Consider the following 23,669-nt stretch of genomic DNA (forward strand, 5'->3'; position numbering starts at 1 on the left):
CCAAAGAACATCCAATAGAAGTTTAATACACAAAATAAGCAATATATTTAAGAAAGCGAATAGTAGTAGAATATTCAAATATGTAATCAGTACTTACTATATATAAATATTTCTTCAAAATACTTGTAAAATGTGAATTCAGTATTAAGGAAAATTCATCAAACTTTGTTAGTGATTTCAATGTTAGGAGAAACAACTTACAAATTGGACATAGTTCAGTAAAACCCCATGTTACAAGAAGCTTTCACTCTGTTATTAAGAAGTTAATCGTGGTTTCTTAACTTTTACTAAAAGCTTTCCTCACTAGTCCATATTTAAATATAATGTAAGGTTTAATATACGGGACTAAAGTGAAATAGAAGGCTAATGTTCTGCATTTATTAGTTGAATTTAAGTGTATGCCTACACTATTAAAAAAGTTTGCATTCAAATGTTACCATTGTCATCACGTCACTGAAGAACATATTTATAAAATTAAAACAATTTTTTTCGTATAATAATATTTATTAAGACAAACAGTGAAATACAGTTTTCCATTACATACAAGTTAAAATTATTAAAGCAATTCAAATAATTACTTTTAACGAAACTCTTCAATTTCATGAGCGTTACATTTGATATCCGTACTTTAGTGCTGATAAAACAAAGCAAGGCCCTTTTCCGTCCACCGTGATATCTAGTACATGATGGATATGCCTTATTAAATTATTCCCGTGTTCCCTAACTTCTAAAATAATTATTTGACATCCATAATGAGTTTTCAGGTGTTAGAGATATTCTTCAACACGCATTCAGAGAAACCAACACTGATTACGTGTTAATTTGGATACGACCCTTGTTTGTTTAGTTCCGTCTTTATTCTTTTCACCGGTACAATTGCGGTCGTTAGGCTACTGTAAATCCGTTAATTATATTTATCTAACCCTTGGCTAAATAGAAGAAATTATCATGATTTAGACTGGTTTGGTCAACTTAATGAATCACTGAAGTTACTACTTGAATAATTTAGAACCAGAGGAAACTATACAGCTTGCTTAGATGCACTCTGTACTCAGATTTTCTACGCAAATTCCCGAGACGTAAAATAATCTGTTTAAAATGCTCTTGTGATTATAGAAGCCTAACAATGTTTGTGAAAAAATGCAAATCTTCAGGATCATCCACTTAATTTAAATAACTTAAGAAGTACAACCACAGGATGATTACCGAACATACCACCTAAAATTTGCTATAACAAGATATTTAAAAAAAATCAAAATGTTCGCAGTGTCTTGCACTACACAATGTCATAAACAAAAGGATTTACTTTCATAAAAAGGGGTATGGAATTTTAGGGTTGCAAAATGAAGCGTAAAACTTAAGAATGTAAGTTTAATTTATAAAATTAAGGTTTTTATAAACTAACTGCGTGTAACATGCAACCTAAAATAAAGCTAAAAAAGAGTTAACTTTTTTCAGCCTGATTACGTCGGTCAGAAGTCACTCTGGCCGGTGACAAGACTAGTCATTAGAGTGTTGAAAGTACCAGACTGAAGAATCTTGTCCTTGGGCATACCAAATGCATTAATCCTGTGACTCTTGGGGTTAGAAGTAGCGTAATGCTGGGTACGAATCGGCTTCTGTCCCTTAGGTCGACTTGTTTCTTCTTCTTGTAACAACATATATGTTGGAGACGTTGTAATGTCTACACTTTTCCGAATTTGGGTTCCAGGCTGGGGGCTGTCTCGGTCACTGTTAAATGTATAACGAAATGAAAAAAACACCTTCAAACTCGGAACAAAGAAGTGAAGCAGCAAAATATTTTTTAACGTAAAGCTAATTGATTTTAAACGAGATATTGTCAAAACACGTAAAAAGTTTAAATAGCACCTATTAATCTGCTACCATAATTGCCTTTATAGCAACTAATTATTTTAAATATTACTTAACAGTGCAAGTTATCCATACTTCCCGTTTATGGGTAACTGGAATTTTGGAAGAGAAGGGTGTTATAAACTAAAAGAATGCATTTTGAAATGAAAAATTTGATTTCCATTTATATCGTACCAAGCAACAAAAAGTTCCAGTATAAAAACTGAGCCAAAGCCTACAATCTGTTATTCAGCATATTTACAAATGATTTCACTTTTTGAAAACACCTATACAATCCTTTTTTGAAAGTTTTATACCGAGTTGTGGTTTCAATAGTTTATTAAAAGAGAACAATTTTATTGGTTTTAACAGCAAAATAATACCATCATTTGATACTTACGGCTGCAGTCCAGTTTGTTTTTGAAATGTGTCAGTCGCTGTTTGTTTAGAGTAAAAATTTATGGGTGTGTTGTACTGATGGTGCACAATCTTCGGTTCAAAGTTGGAAACACCAGCTTCCGAATCAGGAGTTGGTGTTCGTCCAGGGCTTATGGAGGCTGAAGAAATTCCAGTTCCCTTTTGTGGTTCGTATACCTGAGGAATCACCTATTGTTTATTACTGAACATAAATAAAGCAACAAATATTTGAACTGAAAAAAGGGGGAAATTTGCATAAACTAATATTAAAATAAAACATGTGCAAACCTGAAAAAAGAACTAATATTAAATTAAAACGTGGAAACCTGAAAAAAGAACTAATATTAAATTAAAACATGTGCAAACCTGAAAAAAAACTAATATTAAACTAAAACATGTGCAAACCTGAAAAAAAACTAATATTAAACTAAAACATGTGCAAACCTGAAAAAAAACTAATATTAAACTAAAACATGTGCAAACCTGAAAAAAAACTAATATTAAACTAAAACATGTGCAAACCTGAAAAAAAACTATTAAACTAAACATGTGCAAACCTGAAAAAAACTAATATTAAACTAAAACATGTGCAAACCTGAAAAAAAACTATTAAACTAAAACATGTGCAAACCTGAAAAAAAGTTTATCAGTGTAATAAAGTAAATTCACCAGATGGATTTGTTTCTTGCGGAAATTGGACTTTTATCTTGAAAATAATTTTTTCTCGACATTCGTTAAATATTTGAATAATTGAGATATGTTTTAATACATTTATATCTAGTGATATTGTGTTTATGCTTAAATATTTTCGCAAAAATTACTAAAAAAGACAAGCAATTCAAGTTGCGACAAGGTACGTTTCCTATTGCAGCTAAACGTTTCAGTTTAGATATTATACCCAAAATTAATTGTAGAATTAGTTGATATACAAGTATCGTACGTTGAACACAAATAGGAATTGACTGAAAGAAAAAGTCAGTTGATTTCCATGATTCAGTAGAAAACGATGAGTTAGAAAGTGTGGCATCCTGGGAAGGCGTTGCAGAAGTGCACTTTGTTGTTTTCTGTACAGAGTTTAAATAATGGGCCAGAACGCGCCATAAGTTTATTCTCATGCCGTTTCGGACCAGGAGTTTAAACGATTGTGACAGAAGTAACATTTTTCTCGAAAGTTCTTTTAATTAAAATATCGTGTATACTTGAGTAAATAATACGTTACTGCTCAAGTGATGTCCGTTGGGATCAAGTTCCATTAAAACAGTTTCAATTCAGTCTGTGAAGCATATAACTCAATTTTTTTCACAGTACTACTGAGTCTTACATCCTTTTCACTATTAGTAACATAATGATTCATGGCACTCAGGTCCGTTCAAACATGTTACTCCAACCAACAAGTCATGGTGTTCTTCCAAATTCTGAAGATTGACAACAAACTACCTACACTGCTCACTACTCCTTGCTGCTTACGCAAACTTTCCTAATTCAAGCTTCTCATCCCTCTGAGCAAACTGAATTTCTACTTGCCTCTAGCTACTCTTCCTTCGAGATTACCATCAGAATATCTGCCGACCTTCCTTCCTTCAGATCCAAAATATGCTCAAAGTAGCCTGTCTTCTGTTTCCTACTTATGTTCAGTAATCTTTGAACTTCCAATACTTCACTCTTATACAATAAAAAGGATAACGACACTTAAGATAAACAACGTTGTTTATTTATAACACAACGGAACACAAACATTCCAGAATTTAAAAAGTTTCCATATTCTCTAAATCATAGCTCTGAAGTCGGAGAGCAGATGTCGAACCATTTTCGAAATAGATTACTTGGATTGTATGAGGAAAAGTTTAATATGAGCATTGGTTACCCAAGCCTATCTCAGTCGGTTATAATTTTGTGATTTATCTCATAATAATAGACTTCCTTAAAGTTTTGCAACGTACTCAATGCTCAGAGTCCGAGGCCTCGCAAGAGATCAATCACTATGTTTACTACTCACTGACATGTTAATCATCTTAAAAACACTATGATAATAATGCCATATTCACACCTGTTTTATCGTTATTTTGTAAGAAATTGTATTTTCCACTTCATATTTGTAATACCTCTTCAGAAAGTATTATTGTTTGTAATTTGTTTGTCACAAGGCAATTATTCCATCTTGTTTGTGACGCCAACACCAGTGTGATGTATAGAGATTTAAATGTAAACTAATCTTCAAAGAAATCTGGGAATCCTGATGTACTTGAATTATTTATTGGTGAGCACATTCATGTTCTGGTGATTAATGCCTTTTTCACTAGGATTCATAATCAATACACAGTTTAAACTACTATTATTCATTATTGCAAAATAAAGGTACTTCACAATGACAAGTAACTGTTGTTTAAATTTTATCTCAGGACGGCTGGTATGGTTAACACTTACTAATAAAGCAGAGTACACTGTTTCTACCTTCCTAAGTCATCTTCAGATCGAAACGTTGTTCTCCGCTTTATTAGTAAGTGTTAATACCCATGCCAGCCGTCTTGAAATACATTTTTACTTCAAGTGGGTTTCTCGTTATCACGAATGCCGTTTAAATTGTTTATTAATTCTTTTATTAATGAAATACCACAAGATATACAAGTAAACGAATGTTTAGTTCTTTAGAATAATAACTGAACACCAGAAATTTTAAGTGTAACACAGCGTCCTACGAATTTTATTTTGTCTTCTGTAGTGACAACTGAAATTTGTCTCAATTATAATTCTTCAGAATGACTTTTATAGTTAATTCACATATATCTGACGAGTTTAGTACTTATAACGTTTCTGGAAAGCTCTATTCCCCTTGCTCTTTCCACATGTCATATCTGGCACGTCAAGTAACAATAACTTTATTTCAGCATTTTATATCTGACACGTCAAATAACAATAACTTTATTTCAGCATTTTATATTTGACACGTCAAGTAACAATAAGCTTTTTCTTTCAACATGTTATATCTAACACGTTAAGTAACAAAGCTTTTTCTTTCAACATGTTATATCTAACACATTAAATAACAAGTTTTTTCTTGAAAATTTTACTGCCCTGTTCTCGCAGTATATCTGATACGTTTAGTTCCCATAAGTTTTGTTGGAAAGTGATGTTATTTTACAACTACTTCCACAGTCAAAACCTCTGTTAGACATTATATGTCAGGGATTCCGAACTTGTATCCTTATAGCGTCGTGTTTGAGGACAGTGGGTTTTATCTGTGTAAAACGTCCTTGACCTCGTTTTTTTTCTGGGTGATTAAAAATAGGGTATTTCTATCGCAATTTTGAAATGTCATAGTTATATCTACGACAAATTCTGTTTGTATTTATTGCATTAATTTTCCCTGTGTTTACGAGCAGAAGTTTCTTTTACAAAATTTTTTTAGAATAATTTTGTTGTATTTTATTAGTCCTGTTAAAGTTAATTTACACATTATAGCTAATACGTTTAATAACTAACTTTTCAGAAGCTCTACTGTCATATTCCTTCCTTTATAATACCTGAGAAGTTTAGTTACAACATTTTATTTTTCAGAAAGCTCTAACGCCTGTGTCGTCTCAGTATATCTAGCATGTTTAGTATCTATAACTATACCTTTGAATCTCGAGTTGTTGTTGTTTCATTTTTTTTTTTTTTTGGTTACATATCTAACTTATCTTCACTGTGTCCTTTATTCGACTTTACTGTTTGGTTATGAAGCCCAGAAAATAAAGTTTTTTTACTTGTGTACTCGTATACTGATGTTTCTTATAATCTATTCTACAAATGTTTAAAAACAAACCGTTAATTTAAAAGAAACCAGATAGATAGCTTCAAGTTAAAATGAAATAGCAAAAGAAAAAGTGAACAAACAAGCTCAAGGTTTGGGATACAGTGTTAACGTTATTCCCTCAAGCTACAAACCTCTATTTTAACTTCTAAATATTACAGCTTTTAGACATGAAGTCAATATTGCGACTTGTAGCCTGAAGATATAACGTTCACACTATGTCTCAATCCTTAAACTTGTTTGCTTTTTTGCGATTGCATTTTCACATTAAGCTCCTATCTTGTTTCTGTAATTTTTTGAAGATCCGTATTCTCCACTTTGAAATAAATAATTTTTAATAATCTAGTTTCTTTAAGTTTTATACCCATCACACATGTAAACCTGTATAATTGTAATACTGTCCTATTTAAAACAGTCTAGTTTAATAACATACTAGTTGGTGTGTGATGCTGTCTCGTGAAAACAATAACAACTTTTGAATTAGCTTCATGCAGATTGGACGAATATTACTCGTGGTATCACTGCCATATTATCTTTGATAGCGATACTGCAAATATGATCACTATATTATATATACGCTATAATTATACCCTGTAAACATGTGGTAAGTATATAAACACTAGGCTGGAGGGGCTACTGAACTATACTGGAATGATTGGTATTATATTTATAAAAGCAGCGTCACCCCCTTATATATTTCGATAGGTAAAAATATTTTGTGAATTTATGAAGAAAACACAAAATTAAGTTTGATTTTTAAAATAAACTACGATCCTGTTTTAAATCAGAGCTTCCTTATGAACGATGTTTTTTTGTTTTACCTTAATCGACAAGGATAGATATGCCAATGTGGAATATTTATATCATCATATATAGTATGAGTACCCCCTCTGGCGAACAGGGTAAACCTAGCTCTATTTCACCCATCCAATGTATTCCTTCCTCAAGTATTTAAATTTTAAATGTAAGCATCTATGTAATATGTTGAATTTGCTTTAATATAAATTTAGTATATTTCTACGAATGAGATATAGTATTCACATTAGGACATTTATGTATGAAATGCAGTACAAACAAAATGGAATGTTATAATTTATAATGTATGAAAAGAAAAAAAAATCCACTTCCAGGTATCGAACACGATTTTTCCTTACAGCACTCACATACCACAAATAATAAGAGTTGACTCTGGAAATCACATATTTTGCGTGGTTGATACTACCATGTCTTGTATGTAGAACATACGAGACCCAAGAAAAATGAAAATCTCAAAAAAACACCAAACATTCGTTTAGTCTTTTTGCTATATGCGCAAACGAATCTTTAATCCGGAGTAAACTATTTGCTGACTTACCTTAGAAACAAGAGCACCTTGCACTCCGCTGGATGACTGGTATGTTTTCTTCCAGGTTGGATCATGTATATGTCGAAGATAGGAGCCCATGGGTATATCATGTCTTGGTTTAGCTTGAGGGAAAACCAACTGAACTGTCCGATATGGCTGGTAACAACAAAAGCAAAAATGATCTCATTTGTTGGTTTTTCTTTTAGGAATGCTCTGATCAGTGTAAACCTATTTCAACTGGTAAATATCACTTTTAGAATTCGATCTACTCTTAAGTTACAATATTGTTTTCACTGTATAGTCTCCAAATCTTTAGCAATGCTGTGACTTGAAATGTCAAACCGTGTGACTCATCTCGTCATGAAAAGTTGTGATATTACTGAGATTATGACGTCTTGGACCTTTTTTACTTAAACTCAACTATTGATAAAACTTTTTTGGTTTAAAGCAGGCTACGATTGATCACATATAATGTTGTAATTACAACATGAGGAATTATTAATTTGTCGTTAGTGACCATGTATGATTTCCATTCTCTCGAATTCATTCTGCAATTTACACTGATCAGTATCAGAAAGCCTTCATGGTGTGTATGTGTTAGAGACAAAAACTGTACGTAACTTAAAATCTATGAAACAGCAATTTTCTGATGAGTGTAATAAAACCCTGTTTCTGGGGTTGACTATTTTATTTAGAAGCAGTAAGTGTATTGCGTATAATACCTAACAGTCTCATTAATTTGTGTATGTATATTTTTATGAGGGATGCCATGCACAGCCAGGAATCACAATCATTTGTTTTCTCTGGTTTGGCTTATTTTAAATTTGGCGCAAAGCTACACAAGGGCTATCTGCGCTAGCCGTCCCTCATTTAGCATTGCAAGATTAGAGGGACAGCAGCTAGTCATCACCACCCACGGCCAACTCTTAGGCTAATCTTTTACCAACGAATAGTGGGATTGATACGTCACATTATAACGCCCCCACGACTGAAAGAGCGAGCATGTTTGGTGTGACGGGGATTCGAACACGCGACACTCAAATTACGAGTTGAGTGCCTTAACCACCTGACCATGCCGGGCCTTGTTCTGTCTGACTAGATTTTTTTGTAAAAGTATTGTTATATCTGTTGAGTACTCTCATTGTCTATAGTTGTTTTTTACGCTCACATTACACCTTGTCATTTTCTTATCTATAATGTTTAACAATCTATAGAACACTAAAAGTTTACTTAATTGCCACGCGCTGACTTTTACGGTGAGAGCATGTTAGTAACACTCATGTTCTCATGTATGTATGTTTCTAATATGGAAACATGTTTGACAAATGAATACAGTGAACGTAGTCGGAATCAACACAATATTAAGTATTCGTAAATGATTTAATGATGAGGCTTCATTTACTTAGACACTGGATACGGAAACTAAATAGCCACTGTCCACCCATTAAAAATAAAGTAGTGCTTTAGCCCTCACCCTAACTAACAGCAAGAGATTTAATAATTTATACTCGAAAATTGTTGTAACTACACATTTCCGTCTTTCATTGTATATTTAGAGTATTTCTACTAGCACAGGAAATTATTTATTTATTTCCACAATCTGAATACAAATTTCAAAGAGGTTGAAAATTGAAAATTATGGGTACATATTAAATGTATTTAATTATTTGATTCAAACCAAATGGTAATAAAATTATGTAAAAAAAAATTGAAATCTAAAATAACAGTTATAAATTTATTTTGAAAAAAATTTAGTCATACATCACAATTTGCAAAAGCTGATATCATGATGCCACTCATCTGTTTCTAGATTTAAACAGTATACGAGTATGGCTGGACATCTGAGAAGTTATTCAGATATTTACTTGAATATTCTTGTAACGTTAAACTCCAATTTAACAGTTTTCTGTTTTTGCTCTTCATTTGAGTTCAAAGACGCCAATGGGTTGTGATCAGTGTAATTGACAATAGGTTGATAAGAAGTAGATACATACACATTGAAATGTTCTAAAGTTAACACTAAAGCCAACGTTTCTTTTTCCACAGATAAATAGTTCTTTTGGTGAATGTTAAACTTTTTAGAGAAATAAACAGATGTTCAATAAATCTGTCGCCTGATTGTAACAAACTGGCGCCAGCACCACAGTCGCTGGCATCAGTAATACACAATAAAGATTTGACCTTTTCCAAAGCAAATTGACATGTTTCAGATCACTTGAACTTTTTTCTTCAATGGTTTTGTTAACAGTACTGTGGTGTCAACAAAATATTTATAGAACCTCCTATAATAACCAACCGTTCCCAAAAATCTAAACCTTTTCTTGTTTGTAGGTGTTGAATAATTCACAATACAATTAACTTGTGTTTGAATTGGAGCAGCTAGACCGTGACCTACCACATGACCTAAGTATCTTTGCCAACTTTACAGTGAGATTGGCTTTCTTAGACCTCTTCACATAACTGTTCTTTCCAGGTGTTACTGTAAATTACAATATAATCAACATAAATTCCAACATCTACAAATTATTAAAACATTAGTTCATTCGCTGAAAAGTTGCCAGAGAATATTTCATCCCAAACGCCATCACATTGTACTGGTATAATCCATCAAGAGTAATAAAAGCTGAGATTTCTATTTCTGTGTCCGTTAGAGGAACAGCCCAGTATGCCTTCAGAAGATCACATTTTGTGATATATCTGGCTTTTCCAATCTTATCAATACAATCCATTATTGGAATCGAGAACGAGAATGAATCTTTTTTTTTCAAAGCATTGACTTTGCGAAAGTCTGTACAGAATCTAACAAAACCGTCTGCAGGAACCAGCACACAAGGTGATGACCAGTTACACTTACTGGGTTCTATAATGCTATTTTTCAGCATGTGAGATATTTCTTTACGAACTTCGTCAGCCTTGGATTCATACGACAGGAATGTTGTTTCATAAAAGAAGCATCACTTACATCAACCTCTAACTATCACTCATCTCTGATTGGGTAGTGGAGATACCAGAGATTCTCCTGATACTCTCTTACTTCCTCATCATGAGTGGTATTTCAAAAACATGTTTTTATTTCATTTTTTAATTATAAAATTTTGACAATTTCACACAATTCAGTTTTATAATAACTTTGTAGTTATTTGATGGAGGGTGATTCAAGAAAGCCTTAATAACCAGACATGATCATATCTTGTTCACTCTGATAAATACGTAAATTGGATTGAGTTGAACTTGGTACTCTCAGATCATCCCATATGTAATGTCCGAAAATGTAATACAGAAAATGGATCATTTCTGCCTTTGTAGAAGGCTTTAATGACTAAAATATGTAGTAGGGCGTGTATAAAAAGGTTCAGACGAATAAAAGAAATTAACCCAACTCCACTTTTCAGATCGTTAATCAATTAAACTCTGATAAAGACAATGTGTCTGAAGAGCACATTAGTCACATAATGCTTTATGAGTTTAAATAAGGCAACAGTGCAGCAGAAACTACACAAAATATTCAAGGTGTTTATGGTGTGGAGTCTCTCAATGAAAGATGTCGAAGGTGGTTTCAGAAGTTCAGATCAGGTGACTACAGCTTAAGTGATGAGCCACGTTCAGGTCGTCCTGTTGAGTTTAAAGAGTTGTTGCTGGCTGCACTTGAAGATTGTGTTGTAATAGTTGAACAACGAGCTCAGAAGCTTAAGTCAACCTATTCAACAGTTTACCGTCATCTGCAACAGCTTGGAAAGGTGTCAAAGCTTGGAAAATGGGTATTTCATGATTTGACAGAAGCCATCCTTAGAGTAAAAGTAGGGCATTTGCACGTCTCTGCACTCTCGTGAACGTAACTCATCTTTTCTGGACCAGTCAATAACTGAAGATGAAATATGGATGTATTATAAGAATGTTAAGCGCTGAAGACAATAGCTCAGTGCAAGTAAATTGGCTAAAGCACAGCCCAAAATGGACCTCCACCCTAGGAGTCTTATTAAGCATTTGATGGAATATTTTTGGTGTGATCCACTTTGAGCTGCTACCAATCAATGTGACAATTACATCAGACTTCTATTGTCAACAGTTAGAGCACTTGAATGTTTTACTGAAAGAAAAGAGGTTTGCTTTGATCAATCGTAAAGGTGTTGTGTTACACCAGGATGATGCATGGCCCCATACAGCAAGGATCACATCTGCAAAGACTGAAGAGCTAGACTGGGAAAGACTTCCACATTCTCCTTATTCTTCAGTCCTTGACCTTTCTAATTATCATCTATTCCGAAGTTTGCAGAACTGTCTTGGTGGAAAAGAGCTTGGGACGCATGAAGATGTCAGAACTACCCTCTCTACATTCTTTTCCTCCAAACCTCAAGAATTTTATAGAAGTGACATTCAGAAGCTTGTGACCCGTTGGCAGAATTAATAATAATGGAACATACATTATTTATTAAATAACATTAAAAGCGTTTGAAATCCCTTCTCTCTTTCTGAATCTAAAATCGGACATTACTTAACCTGATAATTTTTCCTTTGATTCAGATTTGGGACATAAGCGCCAATTTATCATGTTACGCATTATAATTTTTCTCGGATGATTCTTTAATTTATTATCTTTCCTACACTATGTATTAAAATTTCAAATTGCTGTAAATTTGAATATGAATTTAAAAGGTAACTGAATGTCGATAATGTATTAAATTTATGATATTTGTCAATAAGATTGATACACAATGTTCTTGCTTAACAAATATATTTTAATATACAAGTAACAATACAATTTATAATAAAGTTATTACAAATACTTATTCATATACAGCAAAATTTAGAAACTCAAACAGTGCTAAATCTATCTGGCCTAGAACTGAATATTTTATAGACGGTCAATGTCCACGACTTGCGAATTAATATTATGTTGATACACAGATACATTTCACTTGACGAGAATGCTAGCTAGCTCTATTCTTGGCTGGCCTTACACAGCTTACAACCTGACCTTTTAAAAACGAAGATATCTAATGTCCTCGTAGAAATACTAGTGTCCGAAGTTTATTCCCTGCAGTTAAACGGTTCGTAATGTTCGAAAGCTATAATTGTTCCTAGCCAAATATCTGTAGCTTTTCAATTAATAAGCGTTTATCATATTATTGCTTCTGAGTTTTATAGTATACTCAGCATAGCGACCAAACAGTATTATTGTATCTCCGTGTGTTGTGTTGACAAACTTTTATACTTATTAGGCAAGACTCACGAAATTTCACTTGGCAACAACATTCGAAAATACGCTAGTGCATTCGTAAAACATATTCTTGGTTCTTACCTTGAGAATCTTCTACAAATGAAGACAATAGTCGGGACAAGCGTAATACACATTTAATAATGTTTGTTTGTTTTTGGAATTTCGCACTCGAGGGCTATCTGTGCTAGCCGTTCCTAATTCAGCAGTGTAAGACTAGAGGGAAGGCAGCTAGTCATCACCACTCACCGCCAACTCTTGGGCTACTCTTTTACCAACGAATAGTGGGATTGATCGTCACATTATAACGCCCCCACGGCTGGGAGGGCGAGCATGTTTGGCGCGACTGGGATGCGCATTTAATAATACAAGTTACATACATTTCTAAATATATATATAATATTAAGTCTGTTATAAAATTAATTCCAGTTACTTCTTTGATTAGTTTGACAAAGATGAGATAAGTTTTAATGTAAATGTAGGACAAGCTGTGTGAAATCGTTCTTTTAGCTTAACTTCGAGTATTTTGGATTATTAAAAGTATTAAAAATATTGCTTTATTAAATTTGTTCATTAACAGTCGGGTATTGTATTGTAACAGTGAATTTGGTTATGTAGCTCCACATTAAACGGCACGGTTAATCATGAGTTACACGTAACCATGTATAGATGGTTAGAGAATCAATCTTACTATTATATTATTTGGCGAACAGGAAGTTTTAATAGTTATACGTAACGCCTTTAATTTATAGGCCTAGATATCAGAAAACTTCATACATAGTTGTATAGTTATAATTTATTGCTTATATTTGTTCTTACACCTCATCTGTTGAATAAGGTGTCAGTGAAGGAATTCACTATTGTTTTTAGTTGTTGGTCATAGATCCAACAACATTGAGGTATTTCATGGACCACGTAGAAAGAAGTAATGTTGATGTTTTTAAAACTCATCAGTTGCCGTTAAGAACAAAGTTTGTACTTAACTTTATGAATAATTAAATTGTTGTTACTCCTTTGAGCTCGAGTGAACTGTATTTCGTATTTTATTTACTCAAACAGCTGTAGGACCCAACGTAATATCTGAAAGTAGCTGTGAAACCTATGTCTAATAAAGTATTAAATTTATATTTTAAATATCGTTCGTTTACTTATATCTTCTAGAACTACAATCTCATATCTTTTTATTTCTTTCCTTTCCACGACGTTTCATAGTGGCACTAGAATTAATATGAGATGCTCCCTGTTTCGAGAATATCACCTGAATATACATCATACCCGTGATGACGAGAAACCCACTTAAAGTAAAAATGTGTCTTAAGACGGCTGGTATTAAGTTTATTGAAATAAAACGTTGTCTCTACTTTATTTTAAGAAAAGTTTTAATACCTATACCATCCATCTTGACATACACAGTTCAAACAAAATAATCCCTTTAACCTACGATAATTCTATAATCAATTTATCTTCAGTCTCTCGCGAAGTAAATTCTACTTTTCGGAAGGACATGCCTTTTATTAGTATTATTATATTAAAACATTCACAACTAAACTGTACTGTTTAAAATGTGTTTTATGTATCAAAAGAAATTGGAACAAACCTGATGTTGTATTTTCTGTTGCTCCTGCTGTTGATCATAAAAATACTCTTGTCGTTCGTAATCAGACAAGATCTGAGGTTCGCAGCGATACGGGCGATATTCAGAAGTCATCTTAGTTGTTGGCAAAGTGCTCAGAGTTACTGGGGAGGAAGCCCGAAAAAAACCTGCAGGTTTTGGCTCAAACATAGAATAAGTGGTTTTGATTAATGGATGGCTTATCCCTGCAGTGCTAGATGTGGCGAGATTCGTAGCAGGTGACGAAACAGCCCCGGGCAACCTATGAATAAAAGAAGGCACTACATATATATATAAACAAATAAATAAAATTATTCTAAACACTTGAGATCAAATACACTCGCAAGGTATATAGCGAATAATTGCTACCCATTCAATATGCATATATGCTAAAACAATTGAATTAATATGCGTATTTAAACGGTATTTTGCTTAAAATACACTTACGGACGCTTTTAAAATAGTTTTATAAGTATACCCGTTGAGCTGAATCTAATCATGTTTATTTATTTGAAGAAAAATTTGTATATGACTTTCTAGTCTTTCTTTCGAAGTGCCTCCCCAGAGCTTTATATGATTTGTATTCATACAACTGAACATACTTAAGCAGTCATTTACACTTAAAGTGCATTGAGAAAAAGCTCATTTTTCAGGAACGACCAATTTAGATGGCATTTGATCTTTTCCCGAAACTTGCTAGTGTGTATAACGGAGATAATCTAGTTGAGTTCTCAGTTGGATTTTAAAATGTGTGAGTATTTATTGCAGGAGTATTACTTTTTCATAACACAAGATGTCAAGCCGTGTTATTTAGTTTCTTCTTGTATATCTTACAATTATATTCCAAGTTCATTTATTTTTAAGTAAGAAGTGAAACAAACGAACTAAGTACGCAAAACCTAATTGGAAATAATTTAAAGGTTTGGATTTTTAAAATATAATTTTTCTATTTATTTCTATTACGAAAAACAGTATTTCACACAATAGACGATAGTTACCTGATGGTCATATGAAAATATTCGAAACAGTGAAATAAAGTTATACAAAAATTGAAAATAAGCAATTCACTGAAAGACTATATCTAGACTTTTATTTAAAGTATATATTTCATCTCCTCACAACAAGGTAAGAATCTAACCAAAAGCTATGTTTATGAAGCAAATTATAACTTAATTCTTAGAACCGGAACACGAAATTCTCAATTGCAACTGCCATAAAATATGCTTAAAAATGGGTCAAGTAGCCATAAGTTCTTTTATGTGCGGGCTCTTTATTCGCCAAATACTGTTCTGATAGCTTAAGTGGCTTATGAATCACCTATATAAACAGAAGACACCTTCGCTTAAGTAGAGTTCTCGTGCACTCGACAATCTTAAAATAACACATCTCCTACAGACATGATTGATGTACACCAGCAATGAAAATGAGACAAACTAAAGATACGTAATGTATGGCCATTGAAAATTTTATTAAGGAATAAACCCATAGCCATAGTTTTAACTGCTGTTTTTTTTTTAAATATTATAGTCAATTTTGTTTTCAATTTTACTTTATTTTGTCTCATTTTCTTTTCGGGCCTGGCATGGCCTAGCGCGTTAAGGCGTGCGCTTCGTAATCTGAGGGTCGCGGGTTCGCGCCCAAGTCGCGCCAAACATGCTCGCCCTCCCAGCCGTGGGGGCGTTATAATGTGACGGTCAATCCCACTATTTGTTGGTAAAAGAGTAGCCCAAGAATTGGCGGTGGGTGGTAATGACTAGCTGCCTTCCGTCTAGTCTTATACTGCTAAATTAGGGACGGCTAGCACAGATAGCCCTCGAGTAGCTTTGTGCGAAATTCCAAAACAAACAATCATTTTCTTGTGTATACTGTTCAAGAAAACGTTTTGTAATACAGTCCAACTCGTAGAGACGTCCATGAAAAATAATTGTTTCACTGACTATCCATACCATCAGTTGTAACTCTTTTTTGCAACAAATCTTCATATTTTATCAACTATTTATTATATTCTTATTCATTACAGACTAGATAAATTTGACCGACCTCGTAACCATCATAGAAATGTTAAATAAATCAAAAGTACCATTTAGTCTTTCTAGAATTACTACAAATTGTAGCATAAAACATTTCTTTAAATTGAATAGTTTAAAACTTTTTAGCCTTATACAACCGTTTATAGTTAGATTTTATTGTTTTATTGCCTTTTGGACTGTGATGTTTAAAATTCCCTCCATGAGAGATGTTAAAATATTCAGTAACATGAAGCACAAGCGTTATGTACCTTGGTTATTATAGCATTTGCTCGTAGAAAAATTTTATCATTATATTCATTTATATTATCTTATTTAACCTTATCTGGCCTAAAACTTCCTACGTTTTACATTTTTAGCTACTTTTATAATAAGTAAAGATCAGATCAGAAAAAGAAGAAATATATCACTCACCTTTGTCGTCGTTTTTCTTTTTATTATGCCGTCGACTGTCCTTCCTTGTTAGCCCTACTATTTTACATCAATACTACAAAGTAATTCTTCAAAGTAAATATTTAGCTTATATTCTGTAATTAACTTCAAATTTGCTTGTACTCTATTCAAGTGGCCTCAAAAAAATAAGAGCGCTAGGGCTTCAAACTGTTTTTGGTGAAATTAAGATGACACTAAATAAGATTGCTTTTTACCGTACTATACTAAAAATAAATCTATTTTCCCGAAACAGATTTTTTCCATAACAAAATGAAGACATTTCTCTAACTATACGTAGAAGTAATGACAATAAATTTCTAAAGATATTAACAGCGTTATTTGTAGTTAAAAATGTTTGAAAGAAAATATTACAAGTTATTAAAAAAATAAGTAAAAACCTAACATTCACATGTTTGAACCAGAATTAAATCTAAGGATATATAATATTAAACATTTCTAATTCCTGGTATATCATTTAAGGTGATGTTTTGAGCTTATATATTTTTCGTAAATATGGTTCATTCTTCCAAACAGTTAAGACGTATCTAATTTCTGCAAAGGTATGGAGTGTGTCTGTTTTAACGAAGGGCAGCTATTTTTTAAACATTCCTCCAGATGACGATAAAAGTATATTCTAATTTACCCTAAACGAAAGTCTTTAAATTTATAGATCAAAATTTGAGCGAGTGAAGTAGAGCTTCATGAAACACACAAAAAGGAGTTATTATTTAGGTATTAATAAACCAAATGAACGAAACATGGCTCCCATAATTTTACGAACTTAATGACTACATGTAATTGCACCTGCAAACAAATTTGGACGTACAACGAAAAACGGTAAGTTTGAAATTTATGAAACTCACTTTACAAGCTGTAATATACGTATCGATATTAGAAATACTTTTAATAAATTTGATTCCTATAATTCCTAATTAAAAAAACAGTTAACTCATAAGCAGTCAAGATCTTTAGGATTTTTATTTCATTAAAAGATACTCGCTTGCTTTCAAAATTTTCATAGTAGAGTCTCATCAGTTCAATGTCCTCCATATTTGATATTTGTTGTAAAGATATACGATATTTTTCATGCACCTGTCAAAGTTAACAATCCTGTTTGAGTTTCGTTTCTACTAATTCAGATCAAAAGACTTGTACATACAACTGTACCATGCTTATTTTATTTTGATCCAATCTGGTGGAGTTATGAAAATCACAAAGGCTGTACAAAAACACTCTAACTAACTTCCCTACCCCGGTAATATAAGTTCTTAATGCTAAAGATCGGGTGCTAGTACCGTGTGAGTCACAGCACAAATACCCCATAAATATATTCTAGTTTTAATATTACTGAAAATTATATTCTAATTTAACCTGATAACTAATTAGCATAATATTTCATGGATCCATAAAGCTTATTTTAAGTTAATTCCATGATTATTACTCATTCTGTCATCTACGATCTGCACTAAAAACTAGCCATCTTCCGATACACATTTCACAATAAACAGGTAGTGATGAACGAATAAGCAAAGCAGTTACGTTTTAAAAAAAGACTGATATACTCCAAAACGTCAATTGATCTAATGTACCAATATATCTATTGTAACGGGAAGGAAATATTTCAACTAACTTTTCTATTTAGCATTAAGCATGATAAAAGTTAATGTCAGATTTTAACAGAAAAGTCCTGTAATAATAGTAGTAGTACTAGTCTTACCTATCCAAAATATAAAAGTAGACTTTTTGATATCACAAACACGAAGTTTTCAGGAACTTTTACTTTAATTTCTTGACAAATAAAGAGAGCCGCTATTTACGCACAAGTTAAATAAAGAACACTAGTATTCCTCGCTGTGGCTCTCCCAACTCCCGTGACAACACAAATAGACACTCGATGTGAGTAACTAACGCTATGCGAATGGTTCATGAATGCATAGTTTTAAAAAATGATCCAGTTAAATTTAACTGATAACATGACACTTTCAGCTAAAGGAAAAATTGACTTACCTATGGACAACAAGTGTCAAATTTTTACCAGAACTGACAATGACGTCATGAGCTTCTTGGTGAGTTAGCCTATTGGCTTCTTGATCGTTAATTCTCATTACTACGTCACCTCGCTGGAGCGCACCTTCTGATGGACTTCCAAGGAAAACCTGAAAGTCAAGAAATATTCTACAATCATTGAGAAATACACAAATCAATGTACGAGAACCATAAACGTCCAGTTTTAGGAAGAATTAAAAATACAACATAATTCTGAAGCATAACAGTCTTGAGTCAAAAGTAATGTTAACGTAAACTAGATAGCCTCCTTGTAATAACTGACACGTAAGTAACACAACAATCAGCATTTTATATTCCTTAGACTTTACAAGTAAAAATAGTAATAACAGGAACATAACTGACACGAAGTTAACACAGTAATCACCACTTTATATTTCTTATATTTTATAAGTAAAAACCAATAACGTTTCGACATTAGATGTATTTTTGTTCAGATCATGTTATCGTTAGGCTGAAAATAGTAAATTATGTTCAATGATAGAAGTTATTGACAAATGCATCAAGCACCTACGCACCTATAAAAATTAAATAAAATCATGGCGTTTCGTTTCATTTTATTCTTATAAAATGCGAAGCCTCCTATAACTCATACATTTTAGGAATGGTGAAATATGAGAGAACAAAATATGGCTGTTTAGTTTTCAACGCAAAATTGCATATCCCAAGCTCTCTCTGTCCGCCGCGGGAAACCAAATCCTGGATTTGAACGTTCTAAGTCTGTAAATTCACCGCTGACCCATCGAGAGATACAAGCATTTAAAGTGAACTATTTTTTTCATTTTTTCTTGTTATTCATCTTTTGTTTTTGGAAAGTTTTATTTACTATATTAAAATAAATCATTTTTTTATGCAGAATATTTTCAACATTATTTTAATTAGTGTTTTTCTTTATAAATGTTATTTGGACTATACGCATGTCTCCCACCGGAACAGCGGTATGTCTGTGAACTCCCAACTATAGGATTCGATACCTGTGGTAGGCAGCCAATAGACAATCCAGACAAAATATGAAAGCTACTGAAGTAGGGATTTTGTTCTCGATATAGCTGAGTCCACTGTGTGACCATTAGCCGGAAGTGTTTGTTTGTTTTCGAATATCGCGCAAAGCTACACAAGGACTATCTGCGCTAGTCGTCCCTAATTTAGCAGTGTAAGACAAGCTAATCATCACCACCCACCGCCAACTCTTGGGCTACTCTTTTATCAACGAATAGTGGGATTGACCGTCACATTATAACGCCTCCACGGCTGAAAGGGCGAGCATGTTTGATGCGACGAGGATTCGAACCCGCGACCGTCAGATTACGAGTCGAGTGCCTTAACCACCTGGCTATGCCGGCCATTATAAGTGTAAGCGAACAGAAGAAAAGGCTGATTAAAGTCTCATCTTCTTGTAATGTGCAGGAATTAGAAGTGTTTATGACCTTTGTCAACTGGATTTGTGTTTTTGTTACTTGAATCTGATGATTTAAAGTAAAATAGCACGTGTTTCGTCTCTAAATTAATATTTTACTGTTTTTAGTTTATTTGAGAACTCTAATCCTCAAACACTTTAGAAATGAAATAATAAACTATTTACGAGTCGAACGCTTTAACCCACCTGGCCATGCCGGGTCTCTCCTGAAAATAAAGAAGACTGTTGAGGTCAGGAAGTTCAAACGGAAAAATAAATTGAGTGATAGTACTTGTGTTTAGCATTCGTGAAATGTACGTATTTCACTGTTACTAATATCAACTTTGAGGTTAATTGCAGAAGCGTAGATTATGCAGTCGTGAAATTTCACTTTCAGGAGTTCTGTTAACAGGTGACTTTATTTAATGTATATATAGTACTTTGATGATAAAATAATATTAATATACTTTCCATTGGAAACTAGTGTTAGGTCTGTTGTATTTTTAACATTTTATCCTATATCTAGTCCCTTAGGGATTTTCAAAAATTAGAAGAGCGAATAATAATAGTGTTTCAATCACACTATGCTCACGATATTTATTGGGGAAAACACGTTAAGCTCAATTCAGAACTCATCTCGCCTGTTGGAATAATTAATAGGCCTAACAGTGATGTCTATAGACAAGTAAATTAATTATAATCGTGGTTCACCTGTTTGAAAAAGACGTTCACACCGTAACAACTGTTGTAACAAAGTGCTTATATTAATATTGTTACAACTGACAACTGTTGTAAAAATTGCTTATATTAATATTGTTACAACTGACAACTGTTGTAGAAAATTGCTTGTATTAATAGTGTTCCAAACATTACAGTTTCTGAGCGCCCCTAATTATCTTTCTGGCCTCTTCGAGGTCTGAAAAATTTTAAATGAACACTGCTGCCAAGGATTGAATTGGAATACGTATTTATTGTGTCCCAGCTGGAATGATGAGCTCTGGATAAAGCGAAACGCGTCATCAACGCTAGATACGGCAAATAAAATATGGTTAAAATATTATTATTATTTGATAACCCATAAAGATTAGATATACAATGAAGTTTTAAAATATAATATTTAATGTCAAATCAATTAATTATATTGGTGTTTTGCCAGTTTGATTTAAAAAAAAAAACGTTCACGCCACAGTAATATTGTTTTCATTACAACTAACATGCTATGCATTAAAGAAGTCTTGTAAATATTTAGACTTTCCAACGCCAACTTCTGTTATAAATAACTCCAGCTAATAGAAACAGAATATATTTGTTTATACAAAAAACAAAACAGGATGGCGTTTGATCAAGGGTTTTGTTTATACTTGTCAAACATAAAGAGAGGTCGGATCAGTTAGCTAAAACCTCCACATTCAATGTGACAACAGAAGAAGAAACAGAAAAACGTGTTAGCGTAATGTTAACAACTTACTTATCATACGCAGATATGTTAGCTTATAATGAATGCTCTACACTACTGGTTTACCGGGCGTGGCCTACTTGTTAGCGTGCTTAGTATTGTGTATGCGAGGGAACGTTGTTGGCAGTCTAATGTTGCAAAAACTTATCTCATACTCTGGAACCGTGCATGCGTTATAAAAGTGACAGTCAAATACCACTATTTGATAAGACAGACGTAGCCCAAGAGCTAGCGGTGGATGTTTTTAAATAGCTACATTTTTTTCAGATTAAATCTTGGACGGTGACCCACATACAAATAGACCCATCTTTGAGCAAGAATTCTGAAATAAGCATTACATAACTGCGCATGTTAATATAATTACGATAGAATAGACAACTTGTGTCTACAATCACCTCATCTAAAGAGATTATGATAATAAAGGTAAAAATAAACTGTTTGTTTGAATATCGCGCAAAGCTACATGTGGGCAATCTATGTTAACTGTCCCTCATTTAGCAGTGTAAGATTAGAGGGAAGATAGCTAACGTCAGGACCCACCGTCAGCTTTTAGGCTACTCTTTTACCAATGAATAGTGGAATTTACAGTAACATTATAATGCTCCCACGGCTGAAGGGACGAGCATGTTTGGTGTGATGGGGATTCGAACCCACGACCCTCGAGCGCCCTCACTACCTGGCCATGCTGGACCAGAAATAAACAGAAAAAAATAATCAAACCTTAGATCGAGGTCTGGTGTTAAATTTAAAATTAAAACTGCGATGTTAACTTCGTTCCTCACTTTTTTATTTTATAATAATTTTATTCCAGTTTATAAATAAATAATTTTGAAGTTCGAACTCAGAACAAAACGGTTTGAGTATAATGTGGAAATATTCAAAGCTGAGTCACCGTCTAAAACATTGGGTTGCTCTATTATTTCTGGCACTTTACCATACTTTTTAAGATATATTTACACAACTTTATCTGTCCGAAGGAAGTAGTTCTCACATGGTAAAATCGTGGTAAACATAGCTAAGCTAGGCCTTTTTCTATATATTTTTTACTCTAGATAGATAACGAACTTCTAGACATAGGTTTGCCCTCAATTATTAATTATATGAAATAATGAAGTTTTAATAGTCAACTTATAGAGCTGCAAGCTAACTTAATGAGAACTAAAAATATTTAAAACAGTTAAAAGCAAAATTTAAAAAAAGTTTAAATCTAGAAAAAAAAGGTTCAACAGATAAAATAATAGCCACAGCCAGTAATGTTTCTGTGGTTATAAATAAATTTGTAAAAAGTCTCAAAACGTTTTGATCTGAGACTTGTAAAACATACTGCAACGTTAGAAATTTTTTTAAAAAAAAGCTGAACGGTTCGAACGTGTGATTCTGAGTTGGTTTTAAGAGTTTCTACGAATAAATGAAACACCAATTTGAATACCTTAATAAACTAAGTAGAGGTTTGGCATCTGTGAAAAATCCATCAGAACGTTGTGTTTGAGATATTATTAAATTATCATTAAATCTCTCTTCTTCCTGGCAATAATCTTTTACTTGAAGTGATTGTCTCCTGGCCAATAACTAAACATCCGCCTTGTGTAAAAAGAGACATTCTTTTAATCCCACTATTCATTGGTAAAAGAGTAGCCCAAGAGTTGGCGGTGGGTGGTGATGACTAGCTGCCTTCCTTCTAGTCTTACAGTGCAAAATTAGGGACAGCTAGCACAGATAGCCCTCGAGTAGGTTTGTGCGAAATTCAACAACAACAAAAAACAGTTTCCAGCAAATGTGGATTCTTAATTTATATTTATGGCAACGTTATTAAGACTAACTGTTGTCCTCCATCATTTGAGATATTGGCCAAAGAGAGACAGCCAATCTTTACTACCCTAGTATCCATGCCCAAGAATTAACCAGCCAGTGTGAGTGATTCAGGTGATTCTTTACAGTCTTTTGTAAGTTTATTTACATGTTGTCTTCTAATCTCCATCGAAAACATTTGCAGTATTCACATAAACAACATGCGTTTTCCGTCCAGATATTGATGTATATCTGATTCATGTATTCGATTTAGGT

At 33.1% G+C, this 23,669-nt stretch overlaps 1 protein-coding gene across 4 annotated transcripts in view; it reads right to left on the reverse strand.

Moving 5' to 3' along the window:
• Positions 1–483: 483 nt before the first annotated feature.
• LOC143253653 (uncharacterized) overlaps positions 484–23,669 on the reverse strand; it is a 42,484-nt gene continuing 19,298 nt past the window's right edge. For 2 of the 4 annotated variants that reach the window (XM_076507853.1, XM_076507852.1), the window contains exons 2-6: positions 18,697–18,845; positions 14,216–14,492; positions 7,413–7,559; positions 2,252–2,445; positions 484–1,731 (exon numbers count right to left, since the gene is read on the reverse strand). In XM_076507853.1, the coding sequence (XP_076363968.1) occupies positions 1,473–1,731; positions 2,252–2,445; positions 7,413–7,559; positions 14,216–14,492; positions 18,697–18,845 (1,026 nt within the window). In that variant the 3' untranslated portion in view covers positions 484–1,472. Of the gene's footprint in view, positions 1,732–2,251; positions 2,446–7,412; positions 7,560–14,215; positions 14,493–17,689; positions 17,782–18,406; positions 18,669–18,696; positions 18,846–23,669 lie in introns of those variants that run through there. The other 2 variants (XM_076507855.1, XM_076507854.1) reach the window with 2 other exon arrangements.

This window comes from Tachypleus tridentatus, chromosome 6 (assembly GCF_004210375.1).
Source record: "Tachypleus tridentatus isolate NWPU-2018 chromosome 6, ASM421037v1, whole genome shotgun sequence".
NCBI lineage: Eukaryota > Metazoa > Arthropoda > Merostomata > Xiphosura > Limulidae > Tachypleus > Tachypleus tridentatus.